The sequence below is a fragment of the Tympanuchus pallidicinctus genome, unplaced genomic scaffold (assembly GCF_026119805.1).
Source record: "Tympanuchus pallidicinctus isolate F22 unplaced genomic scaffold, pur_lepc_1.0 scaffold18, whole genome shotgun sequence".
Taxonomy (NCBI): Eukaryota; Metazoa; Chordata; class Aves; order Galliformes; family Phasianidae; genus Tympanuchus; species Tympanuchus pallidicinctus.
Window position 1 is genome coordinate 9,995,816 of NW_026294699.1, and position 13,777 is coordinate 10,009,592.

Genomic DNA, 13,777 nt, shown 5'->3' on the forward strand with positions numbered 1-13,777 from the left:
GATTTGAGAAATACTGTTTAATGAGTCACTCTTTTATTAGTAGTCAAATTCATAAATCTCACATCTCCACGACTGCCCCTGGGAGCCAAGCAACCAGCAGGCTGGAACAAGGGGTTGTTATATGGCGTTAATAAAGTCGGGAGCCACTGAGAGGAAACGCTACAGCTGCAACTGATGCAAGGAAAATCTTGTCAGAGGGTGATACATTGACTACAGCACTGGAAGGAGGTGGGTTTTGTTTGTATTTTAATCGTGCAAAATTAAACCGAATTTCCATTACATTGGCGCCCAAAACTTTGACTTGTTTAATTTTGCACTTGCAGTTTTTCCACCAATGGAGTCACAAACTGCACTTAAACAACGAACTGCAGTTGTGTCCTAGCAGCCATGTCAGTGCTTTTAATGCCCCATGAGAAAAACAAATGCACTTCAGTATTAAACTTCAAAACTCGTCATGACTACGGAGGGAAGCGCGCTGACTCCTCACACAACCAACTTTGAAGCATGTTATAGCAGAGCTCCTGGAAACACCAGTCTGAAGCAGAACTGACAGAACTAAGCTGTAAGTCTTCAGGAAGAACCATCCTCCTGCACAAGAACATGCAGAGTTGTTCCCTGTCCCCCACAATAGAAAACCAAAGCCAACCAAAAAATAGATTCAACTGTGATTCCATAGACAGTTTAACGTCTGCTGTGAGGAACCATCAGCTTTCCAAAGCAAAGGAGTAAATCCTTGGGGGGACAGCAGAGGCAGCAAAACAAGTACATACACAGCAAACGTGCAACACCTGGAATTATTGCTCTTTAACACGAGAAACAAGGATCTTTCCCTTCAGAAAGAAATCCCACAAATTTAGTATCAAAGACTTGTGAGACACTGAGACTATTCAAGAGAGTCATTTCAATTTTTCTTTAGTCTAATAAGTAATTAAATTCCAACAGGTTAGTCCATTTCATTCTGATGGTATACACATCCCATTTCCCTAGGAGTGAGACTTGGCAATTCAGACCTTCAGCTTTCCTAGCCAGAGCATCCTGCTTAAGCACTATACAACACTAAATGCTGGCAGAAGTCTACACCCATGACACTGGACACAACTAGCAGCCAAAGCGTGAGCATCTCCCCTGGGTGAGATGAGCTGTTTTGGCTGCACAAAGAGAAGACAAAAGCTTCACTCTTCTCCCTTTTCTTAGGATTCAAAATGAGCCCACGAAATCTCAGCTGCTTAACAAAGATGGAAAGGATTGCAACTTGCATTTGTTTCTGCCTGAAAATGAGTTAAGAGGAATGTTAACTCTGGAGTCCAGGAAGCAACAAAAACGGACTAATCCATTTCTGTTATCAAGCATGACACTGTGCACTGCTATTGAGAAACCTGGAAAAGTTCAACATTGAAAGGCAAGCACTTTTAAGACAAACGTTCTTTCTGGCAGAGTTCATTCTTACCAAACGATTGCCATGGGTCAGAGGCAGTAGCTGCAACTGCGGATCCTCCCCAGGGATCCGTTTGGTTTGCAACAGCAGCAGGAGGTCCCCAGGGCTCTGTTTTCTGTGGGGCCGGTGCCGACGAGGGCAGGGCATCCATTAGGTCCAAAAGAGTAGTATGCTGAGGGCAGGAACAATCTGAGCTTTAATCAAGAGCATTACCGACCTGAAGTACAAACCCATGAGCGAAGAAGCAATTTATTTTTTTTCTCCTTTTACACACCTGCATTGACCAGTACTTTGAAATTTAACCCGCGGGGAAGAAGTTTTAAGCTATACAACAAAGCAATCCCAAAAGCATTAAAATGCTCAGTATTAAGCTATTTTTGTGTTACTGTATTTCAGCTTTTGGCAGCGTAACCGGGAATTTCTTAGTTGAAGGCACTACCTCCTTCTTTTTGGGAATTTTAATTGTGTCTCTGCGACTCTCCTCCAGAGCCATCTGTAATCTCAGATCATCTCCGCGTCTGAGGCGCTCCTCCTGCAAAGGAAATCAACACTGTTGATATAGACCATGAGCCTAGACTGTGCTGCCTGCTCCCTCCGGCGCGTGGCCCCGCTGCCAGGACAGCACCGCCGGCCTCACACTGTGCTCATCTGAACCCAGCAGGAGAACAGAGCTCCTGTGATTCTCAAAGCTCAGGAGCTCCCTGACCCCGCGCCGGCAGTGCTGCCACTACAACGTGCGTTTTGCTGCTTGAAATCTACCCTTGTGTGGTTTTACTCCTAATGGGAGAGCTATAAATGAAACGTTCGCATTCAAATCAGCACTGAATTGTGTAGTGATTTAAAGTCTACTTCTGCTGGCTTTTGTCAGCAGCTCTCTGCAACCTACATATATCGACCCATATATCTACAAAGAAATCCAAGTGAGTTAATCCAGCCAATTCCACATGTATTTTGTAGGTTTTTAACATCTGTCAACTACCAAATTGATGGTAGATTCAACTACTGCAAATATTTTTGCTGTGCTTTCACTTGGTCTTTCAGAAGTTGACTTACTCCACAACTGCCATTTCTCTCACAGTTTTTTAAGCTATTTCAACTGAGGTATTCTGATTAGTTCTTTCTTTAATTTCATTGCTTAGCAACAACGAAGTTTACAGGGTAATAACTTCCTTCTCCAAGCACAGAGATCCTGATGTGAAGATACAGCAGTATACTACACTTGTTCCAGGAAGCACTGAAAAGTATTATGGACACTCAGCATGGCAGATGTGAATTTCCACTCAGAGCTGAGATTCAACAGCTTCATTCTATATTCACATGCAATAAACTTTACCCACAATTACAGCATTTACTCCAAATTCAGAATGAACCTCTTGAGACTTAACAAAATAATGTAGCAAGAGTGATAGTTTAGGAGCTACTAGTTTAGGAGTTATTTTAGAATAAGTTATTTATATATTCTAGCTGTGTGTTAGATCACCCTTCTGTTCCAGACAGATCTTACCGAATTAACAGATCATTCAAAAATTCATTATAATCAGAATTCACTGGCATTTCATATGCTGGCCCCATTAAATGAAGGCTTTCAGGACTAGTCATGTTTTCAGTTCTTCCTAACTGAAAACACCTTCAGCAGTGTGATGATTAACATCTTCCCACACAACAAAGTCTTCTTGCAAAGCGACTGCCATCTTCCACTAGTCTCAACAGCAGAAGGCCATAGCTACTTTAAAAAAGAGATTTAAAAGAACAATAAGAAAACAAAAAGAATGAAAGAGCAACACCTTCCAAAACGGCCTTTTTATTTTTATTTTTTTTTTCTTTCTTTTTTTTTTTTTTTTCTCCCCCTATTCCACCTGGAGCAAAGCCAAGCTGCCATTGCAAAGAGAGGCATGTAGTTGTAACTATGAAAGCATGAACACGTGGGAAACCTACACGGGCACTGACCTGCTCCGCCACCTCCCGGCTCATGGCCAGCGCCAACTGCAGCTGCAGCTCCTCTTCCCCACTGGTCTGGGGCCGGGCCTGCTCCAGCTCGGAGGAAACTCGAGGGGACGTTGCTGCTGGAAGACAAAGCAAATTGTACATGCTAAATACTAAAAAGGTGGCAGAGGTCTGATGTCTTCACTCCATATTCACCCCATGTTCAAACACCATTCTCCAAGGTCTGACGGTGGCAACACCGCAGGCAGCACCGGGCCATGGGGGGGACAGGGCTGCTTCCAGCACTGAGCCCTCAGCGCTCGGCCAATGGCCAGAGAAATTGAGAAGGGAGAAATCCACAAGGCAGTTCAGTAGCTTTAAAAGGAAAATGCAGCTGGGAAACAAAGGCTTTTTGTGCCAGCGAGGCTGCAGGATCACCACATCAGCAAGCTGACAGTGAGCAAGGCTGAGACCCCCAGCACCACAAGGCTTGGGGGAGAGTCATTAACTGGAGGTACAAAACAGATTCTTCAAGGACCATTTCTTGGTATTTCTTGCATCTTCTGATACCAGTAAGAATTTGCTGGGAGTCGGCCAATATCAGGGTAAAGCTGGATACCGCCCACTTCTCTGTAAAATAATACGGTCTTAAATGGGAAAGATAAAGGACTATTCTTAACTGCTAAGAAGCAGGCTCTGAGACCAACAGACCAGCCTTTCAGTCTCAAAATTTACAAAAATATTTTATCATTCTTTGCTTAAAAAAAAAAGTGTCTCATATAGGTCAGGGGTACTGTTTATTTCTTCTTGCTGGCCAGTCTGCCCTTGAGTGCAGGCTAACAACTAGCTGGTAAGCCCTCCCCATCCCCCCAAAACCATCAGGCTTGGCATCTAAAACAGAATTTCTCAATACATAAACTGTCTTGTGCTGCTACTTTCATGACAGTAGCATGCAGAACCCCCATCCCACTGGGATAGCACTAACAGGTTTATTGCTACAAAGTAATTAAACAACTTGCACACTCTCACAGATAATTTTCTAGCACCCAGAGATATTTCATCGTATTTTATTTTAGCAAGGATGCATGCATTTGATGGCAGGAATGGTAATTACAATATTCTGAAATACATGTTAATATTCAACAAATCATTGAAACTAGGATGTCAAGATCATAGAAATCAGGTTCCTTCACAGGAGGTTGGCTGGGGAAATAAAAATGAAATTGCCAAATTGTAATCTTAAAATCACTTTTTCAGCCACTACTTCAATCCTTCCAGCATTCCCCCTACGCTTCAGACCACAACAGCGCTAGATAAGAAGTGACCACTCTTCTCTCACCTGTGGGCATCCGGGAAGCTGCACTTAACATCCATCCCACCCCATTCTGCTCCTGAAGGGAAAAATTTATCACCAAAAACTCAATTCAGTTCTGGTCCTGCTGCTTCCATGCGAACCCAGAGAAGCTCCCTGGTGAAGGTGTTACTAATACTTCAATCCCATCACTTTTCAAACTCTTTCTCACATAAAGTATCTAAATTTAGCCAGCTTTGCAAGTCCATTTTGCTCCAGCAGTCACAAACTGGCTCTCCTATATGTTATTTGGAATATTAAAGAGTAAGAAGGAATAAAAAGGACATCAGAGAACAGGATATCTGACAGCACGAGAAAGGATGGCCTTAAACAGTTTGCAAAGTCCAGTATTCTCAAACACAAAAATAAAGAGAAAAAACAACAGAAGAGGATAAAACTCAACAGGAGGTAACCGAAGGCAGCACATGACAGAAGAACTGAGATCTTTCCACGTTCGTTTGTTTCATTTAACCAAGAGAGGAAAAAAAGCAGTGGGTACCCTGTGAGGCTGATGCTAAATGGGACAGTGCTTTCAGAGGCCATTGCAAGAAGCAGCACTGGGCACAGAGCAGCTGCAGAGGAGTTGGCATCAGAACCACCTATCCTCAAGGAAGGTTCCCAACACTTTTTCAACAAGTGGCCATAAGTCCAACCTAAAGGATAATTATGTAACCAACAAAATAGAGGAGATTACGGAAAGCACCAAGACAATGCTCAGAAACAGCATCACACGAGAGGGAAAAAACAGAATATAAGAAATCTGATGCCTGAGAAGGGAAGAACGGAAATGTGGTGACATGCGAGAAGAAAAACACACTGGTGACAATCTTCTGCAAACTGGTGGCATCACTGTGAAGTGCTGGGGGTATACAGAGCGGTGTTCAGTGCCAAGCCACGAGCTTAACGCAGCTGTCATCAGCATTAGCACCGCTGCAAAGCACTACCCAGAAGTAATCCAACATACCAAATGCAATTCCAGTCATACAAATCCTAGACTGATGGTTTCGTAACAGAATGCTGCAAAGATGCTTCCCCTCTGAGCACAGGGAATGTTTTACATGTTTATCTTTGCAAAAAGATTGAGCAGATTACAGTTGCTAAATACATCATGTTTGCCAATACTATGGAGTGCAAAAAGCCATTTAAGATCAAGGGGCAAGAAGCAATGATATATAACCAGAAATAAACTTCAGACACAGATGGAATTGGGTCACCTCCAAGAAGCAGTTTTGCAGCAGGAACTACAGAAAGGAAGATTCCTAACTGATTTCAAAGCTGAGTGGGATACACGCACAAAAGGGAAGCAGCACTGGGAAGCAGATGGCAGCTGCAGCAGGTCAGGAAGGTCCCTCTGGCTTCTGTAACCACGGTGCTGGGGGAGAAGGTGGTTTCCTGGGCACTGTGCACAGGAGTTTTTCATCTCTGCTGACATAATTACATTCCACAACAAGTTAGCAGCTGATGGGAGAACGACTTTACAAGCATATGAAATGGATTCCTTTAGTCACTAAACTCTTCCTTTAGCCTCACATTAAAAAACAAACAAACATCATTACAACACTGTCATTTGACATTAAAAGGCGAGCAGTGGTTGTAAAGCTATCTACATTAAATAGCAGACAGCATGGGATTTTTTGAAAAAAGGATTAAAGGACACTGAGCACACTGCTCTTGGCAGTCATATGGCACGCTTCACCCAGCAGCATCACTTCCCAAGTTGCTCAGCCCCACAACTGCCTTTCGGTGCCCACCACGTCCTGCTTTCACATTTTCCTTGCAAGGAGCTGGGATAAAGCTTATTGCCTTAGTGACAGCATCACTGCCACACAAAGACTCCCTTACCCCCCAGCACATGACAGTTAATTCAGATGTTTATGTCCGATGGGACTCGATGGATTGATTCTGACCTACTAAGTCCCACTTTGGGGCTGCTGTGAGAATTTGGAGGTCCGAGCTCCCCTCAGCTGCTCAGCAACAGCTACAAGGGGAACACAGCATGGGGAAGTAATTTCCAACCTCAGTTAATCACTAAAGTAGGATTCTGCTGCACCATCTGTCTCCTGCACAGGCTGTAGCATCTTTCATACGTATTTACTGGAAAAGTACTTCATCTTGGCTACATTAAAAGCCCTCTGGAGATGCCCAAAGGTTCAGTTAAGTAATGAGTTAAAACATATGTACAGTACACAGCTAGAAAGCAGAGCCACTGCCTGCATTAGTGATAAAATCAGTCCCAGTATAAAAATGACACTGAGTATCTTTATCCAGAAGCTTGGTTGTTGTTTTCTCATTGCCACTCTGCACCACATGAAGAAGCCCCATAGTGCCTGGAAAAAGAGAGCTTCACCTCTCAAATTATGAAATGCCACGTGCAAACTGCTTGTTCTGGGTGGAACTGTGCCAACCAGATAGATTCCCATGGAAAACTGATACAGGATGGGAATTAACAGCACCTACTGATGTGGCAAGGGGGAGCTGGTCGGCTTTACTGCATGATTTCCACCTGTACTGAAGGAAACGGAGCACATGGAAATTTTACTTAACACTGAAAAAATCCTTAAGGTTTATTACATAGACAAATTTTTCTCTCAGATGATCACTACACTCAACAGAGTAACTATATTTATCTGGATACGTGTAAGTACAGAAGCCTGGTTACACCAATGCCACCTCCCACCTTTACTCAGAGCACCAAGCAAACACAACAGTCAGAGGATTAAATCAAGTTGTCAAGTGATGCCCGACAGAACACACAGAGGAGCATACCAGTCTTACTGCAACACCTCAAACTACGGATGCTACCCCTACAGTTCATCCAGACTCATTGCTGGATGCTATGCCAGATGTTCCATGATTCAATGGAGATGTATTCCAACCTGCAAGGCTGCAGAACGCATTGTAAGGAAACTGCAAACAGAGCGTGCTGACTGTTGTCATTTCCCACCTGAATGAGTTACTTCTGAATTATTTTTTGCTCCAGACAAAAAGGGAGACAAGAGCTGCAACAGCTGAGTGAACGTAAACTTGCTGATGCTTCACAAACCTGCTTTTGAAGAATGAGTCAACCTAATGTGAATAATTGCTGGAAATATTAAAACGCATCATTTCAGGTAGGAAGATTGCTCCCAATATCTTTATACACAAGGTTAACAGCCTTGGCATTTCACGAGGTCCATAAAAGCCTTTTTCAGTCCATCTTCCATCACTCCTGTATCCATCAGGCCAGCTGTGTAATGAATCTGAACTCCCAGCCAAGCAGCCTACCTCCGAGCAGAACGCTCCTGTGGAATCAGGTCATGCTGGGCACGCTGTGCTGCTCTGACTGTGCCACGGCTGTGTGAGATCAGGACACCAGAATGTGCACCAGCTGTGCTCAGCAGCACTTCCAGCTGCAGCCCAAATCAAGGCAGTAGATGGGCTGAGGAAAGGATGCGTACAGTCTGAACTAACACAGCTCCTGGGCCAGGCCTGGCAGGACAGAACCTCTCAAGAAAGCAGAGCTTCTAGAAACTTGGCTTCAAAACATGAAACAACACAGGGGAGGACTGGTGTTTTATGGGGATCCTTTGAAATGAAGAACGTGGGCTCCGCTTCTGTCATGCTGGTGGCTCCAGTGACATCCCTGCAGTGAGCCTCTGCTCAAAGAGCACCCAAGAAAGAGAGGTACTCAATGAAGGCCTTGACTGAGAGCAGGAGTTCTAACAAAGGTCTGTGAGAGCCTCATGTTTGGACTTAAAGCTCTATATAAAGAATCAGAATCCTATTTAAGTGACTGTTGGCAGCCACAGATGGAACAAGGCTAGAAACGATCTGAAGTTCTCAAAGCTGGGTGACAAATGTCGAGCAGAATGACAACAGACAGACACAAAGCCAGATCAGCGGTGGGGCACTGCTGATCCCAAACATCTCAAATATTACCCTTATGTTCCTCCCACTCCCAGCCTGGTTAGTTTCAGCACCACACAACCATATTCAGAAACAAAACGTCTGCTACCAGATTTCATGCAAATCTATATAATTTACTTACTTTCTAAAAAACCTGAATAACTTTCACATATTTTGTAGTGGGACATTTCATTGTTTCTGACCTGAACGTCAGTAGCCCCTCAAGTTAGCATCTGACCTCAATACATCACATACTGCTGGCAACACAGAGGTCAGGACGACGGCGCTTTTGAGCTTGTAGCTGTGAGGCACCTCTCATGGCTTCTATTTACACATCACAAGACTGTGATTATAAAAATATTAGCAGGTTTTTTTGCTGATGACTACATCAATAGTAATCACCATAGGCCATAATGTATTCCCAGAATTAGACAAGCTTTACAGCACAGAGATACTCAGGGCCAACAAAGACATTAAGGCAAAGCCGTGAGGGGAAAGGATTTTAATGAAGTCTACCATGCTCCTCCACTGCATTTCTCACTTTTTCTAGCTGACTGCTGGAAGTAAGATGACTGCATCTGCAAGGAGAAGGGGAAAATGTCCCTATCCACCAGTGTGCCTTGCTGCAGCAGTAAGGGACAATGGTAAATCACTCTAGAGATATTTCTCTATCTTTAATTCCCTCATCTTACACAGGCTATCAGCGCTGTTTCTATTTTTCCAGAAAGCATAATTTGGAAAAATCCTACCAGAACAAAACAAAACTCTCAAGCTCAACATCAAATACAAAAATCAAGTCAGGTATGCACAGTGGACACAAGCCTACACACACGCTTGAGGAGCTGGAGAACAACAGCAGTTTGGGTATTGCAATACTGAATCAATGCTGTGCAGCTGAGCTTCTCCAACATGCTGAAGAAATCAAATGAAAATTGGTGCACTGAGCTCTCCAATGTTACCCACTGAGTAACTGACAGGAGAGGAAACATCCCTCCTGCTGAAGCTTGAGAGATTATCCACAGGAACTTACTTGCTCTCCCTGTGCTCTGTCTTGCAAAGGCTATGAAGCACTTTCAGACTGCCCAGATTGCTTCTGGAAGAAAGTTCTGAAAACTGGGAAATGTTTTGAGACATTGTGCTTGACTGCAAACAAGGAGAAGGCATTCAGCTAAAATCTCTCAAAATCTGCAATCCCCATCCATTGTGCCTAGCCAGGAATTAAAGTAAGATCTGCTGCCACCAAAATAACTTGATGAAATATTTCGCTTACCCACTCAGACAGAAAGGCTGTTAAAGACTTTTCCCAAACTTTATTTGCATTGAAATACTAATCAAGTATGCTATATCTTTAGCAAGAATTAGTGTACATTTTCTAAGCAGCAAATCTCATGCTACTGGAAAAGATATTACAATTAAATCTAGATGCCTCTATGCAGGACAGTCTGTAACAGAGGAAGAATTACAGGGGGGAAAAAAAAGCAGCTTTGGAAATCTCAGGCTTGTCTGAGGTATGTGGTTAACAAGGGAAGAGGGAAAAATGGTTAAGAAATCATTACCTCAACAGGAATCTTTCAAATAGAGACACACAGCAAACCAACACGGAGGCAAATGAGAACATCCAGTAACTTCATGCTGGGTACTGAAAGAACGACCAAACTTGACATCTCGTTCCCCATCAAAATTCCTCAAATGTCCCAGGAATAACAACTCAAACACACCCTGCATTGCTCAATCCTTGCTGTGAGAAATAGCTGGGAGCCTCTGGCAGCACTCAGCATGACAAACACTGGTTGCGTGCCCCAATTAAGGTATAGCTGGTGAAGAAAGAGCAGTGGGACAAACCAGAGGTGTGCTCAGTGTGCCTCGGTGGCTGTTAGTTCAGTCCTTCAGCAGATGTTAAAAACAACAATATTCCAAGCTATCTCCTTAATTAGGGATAATTTTTTAAGGTCATTAAATGAGATCTGAGGTCTACATTAAAGAAAAAAGTATTCTGGCAGGGACAGAAATGTGTCTCCTTTAAAAAAAAACACACTGAATCAATGCTCAAGCATGGTATTAAAGAAAACCCAAAATATCTGTTATTCCATTGTTAAAATAAGAGACAAAAATGGAAATTGCCATGCCTGGATGTCTTCACAAGCTTTTTGCTTATAGTCCTGGGTCCTAAAAGCATTTCCTTTAGGAAAAACATTACCTTCTCCTGCTTTTTCTCTACAGCCTTTATGAGACTGAGATATTCTTCATCCTAGCTTGCTTTGTCCTGGCAGCTTCCTGCTGCCTTCACAACAGAGGTTCTGACACCATTCCCTCACTTTGGGATGCAGGACACGACAAACTGGGGATTCTTAAAACTGGTGCTCCATCGACTCACCACACTGGCTCTGTTACAGCCCCCCACACATTACAAGCATTCATTTAAGAAAAGATTTTCCTTCAGAATTAGACCACAACCACTGACATTTCAGCCAAAGCAGCTTTCATCAGATCATTACTTACATTAAGAAGGATTTAGTGCCAACTCAGGCCTCTTCCTAACATCACAGGGAGTTCCCCCAAGCACTGGTATAAAGAATCCATTCTTCCCACATCACCATATTTTTCTGGTGGCTTTATTTATTTATTTTAAGAATGAAATACAGTATTTTGTACTGATAGTTGCACGCCAAACGTTGATTGTATAAATATCAAAATACTGGCACGTTCACAGTGTTACTACTCTACAATCAGCTGAGCAAGCAAGAAAAGCAATAAAGGAAGTTCAGTTCCAATACTCTTGCTAAAATGGAAGAGCAGCATCATGAACCTCCTAGCAAAATGATGCCAGACAAACCTGGTATTTGTAACTTTTTTCCACTTAAATTTAAAAGGGAAGGAAACATAAGAATTAAAAAAGTCAAGTAATTCTTTTAAAAGTAGGGAAAAAGAAAATTAATTAACCATCTCCCTCCTGGGATCGAGGACCCTCTCACATCAAACACTGGAACGTGTTCACAAAAGCAGCCCTACAATGCTATGCTTGGGAACTGACAGTAAATAACTGCTTTTAAAAAGGAGTTTATCAACACACCCATCCTCTCCAGACCAAAAACCCAACCAAAGAGACCTCAGTGCCACAGAGCAGGCCTTCCAAGATCCAGCTCTTGCAAACAGCCCCTTGCAATGAGCACCTTAACCCTTCTAGAAAGCTCCACGTACTCTCACTTCTAATGGCAAATCAGAATAGAAAATATCTCAAAAGGAAAAACAAAAAAAGAAGAAAGCTTTGCACAGGTTTGCTTGTACTTACAGCCATGGTAGGATGCTGGGGAGCCTCCAGACTTGCCATACTCCTGCTCCGAGTAGCTGGTGGACAAGTTGGGCTGACTGGAGCCCCGACCGAAGGTGATCTGGTTGCTGCCCACCCCAGTGGCCACCTGAGCCATGCGTTCTTTGGTCTTCAGTGCCTGGGCCCTCTCTGTCTTCAGTCGCTCGTCATCCTTCAGCAGAGACACAAGCTGCTTGGATTTCTCCCTCACATTGATGCCCTGGTCTTTACCATCTCGATCGATATACTGGAAATCTTTCAACGTTTGGATAGCAAAAATATTCTCTTTACACTGCTGCGCCACTCTCTCAGAACCAGTTTTAATCAGGTAATCTAACAGAGTGAGGGCCTTGTACACGTGTCGCCAGTTCTTGCCGTGGTCATTGAGTCGCTTCCAGATCATGCTCATAATTTCAGAGAAGGCCACAACGTTGTAGGTCAGATCTGCTATTTCAGTCATCAGCGAACTCGAGGGACCCCATGGGTCGTTGGAGGTCGCTTCCCGCACTTTGATTTCGGCCTCCGAGTAATTGTTCACAATGTTCTTCATCTGCCGCCTAATAGACGAAGTCGTCATTTTTATTTCCCTTTTCAATAAGACAGCTGCTGGAACACAAAAAAAGGGGCTATATCTGCTCTTCTACGAACGTTTCTGAACTACGACGAATCCATATCTGTGGCTTATCTGTAAGAAGTTCCACTACAATCATTTCCTCTCTTCAAGAAAATGACACGAGAAAATGAAAATCATGACCTAAGCAAGAAAAGAAAACAAAGCACAATTAGTTGCGGCTTCAATTATTCCTACTTAAAAAGCAAAGCAGATACACTTTTGAGAAATTCTGTTAAGAGTGATGAATTTTCTCTCCGAATTTCTTCAGAGCGTCGCATTTTGGAAACAACTTGCTCTTCCCACCTCAAGAATAAGGGGTAGAGTAACCACGGCAAAGTTGCACTATGAAACAATATTGAGGCTCAATAACATCTGAGCTGCTGAACAACACGAAAGCAAGAAAATCACTGTGCTGATGCAAATGCAGGATTTGAAAAGGGAACCAAAGTCCACGAAACTGAATTGCCTAGAATTTTTAATTACAGGAAATACAACATCAGCTTCCAGAGTTTATGGGAAATTACATTAGAGCTGACAGTCGCAGTCTGCTCCCATTGCTGCAGTAATCTTGTGCTGAGAGAACAAGCGAATTTCCTGCTAGTAGGCAAGCAATTTCCGAGGCCCCAGACAAATGCAGAGAGCACCAGGGTCAGGGCAGAGATCTTGAACTGTGCTCTGTGTTTGCTCGAGGCCCAGGGAGGAGCACAGAAGGATGCACTCAGCTCAAGGTGACCTTTGGTGCTAAGCGGATTACAGGGAATGTTTTTTCCAAATGCATTTCCTTTGTGCATCTAACAGCAGTCGCCAGGCTCTCAATTTCTGCTCTGCGTGTCTTTCACACGGCACAGAAGAATTTTTAATTATATGAAAATGGAAATGTAAAAGCAAAATGACCAGCAAGAAAACCCAAGGACAAGCTATGGAGCTGGAAACCTGCTTCAGTTATTTTTTTAATGCCATTGTTTCAAGTAAACAGCGGCCTATTAAGCTTTAGAATATGTTACTGGAGCAAAATGGCAGTTTTTGCTGCAGCATACACAGGTTGCTTGAACACTAAGCACTGGTTCTGTATTTGACACATTAACAGAGATCGCATTCTTAAGATGTCCTCTAACAACATTTCTCCACACACCCAACAGAAGGAACTGGCTTGCTTACAAACATGGGAAAGCAGCAAAGCACGGGCTTCCTTCCCAACACTGTTACCATTCTTCAAATTGTTATCATGCCATTTAAAATGAAAGCAGAATTAGGTGTCAGCTC

The 13,777-nt window shown here is 43.2% G+C and overlaps 1 protein-coding gene across 6 annotated transcripts in view; it reads right to left on the minus strand.

Moving 5' to 3' along the window:
- The window catches only part of EPN2 (epsin 2), a 39,956-nt gene that overhangs the window by 9,521 nt on the left and 16,658 nt on the right, over positions 1-13,777 (minus strand). For 3 of the 6 annotated variants that reach the window (XM_052679568.1, XM_052679570.1, XM_052679569.1), the window contains exons 2-5: positions 11,884-12,655; positions 3,371-3,498; positions 1,875-1,967; positions 1,448-1,607 (exon numbers count right to left, since the gene is read on the minus strand). In XM_052679568.1, the coding sequence (XP_052535528.1) occupies positions 1,448-1,607; positions 1,875-1,967; positions 3,371-3,498; positions 11,884-12,478 (976 nt within the window). In that variant the 5' untranslated portion in view covers positions 12,479-12,655. The remainder of the gene's footprint in view (positions 1-1,447; positions 1,608-1,874; positions 1,968-3,370; positions 3,499-11,883; positions 12,656-13,777) is intronic. The other 3 variants (XM_052679573.1, XM_052679571.1, XM_052679572.1) reach the window with 3 other exon arrangements.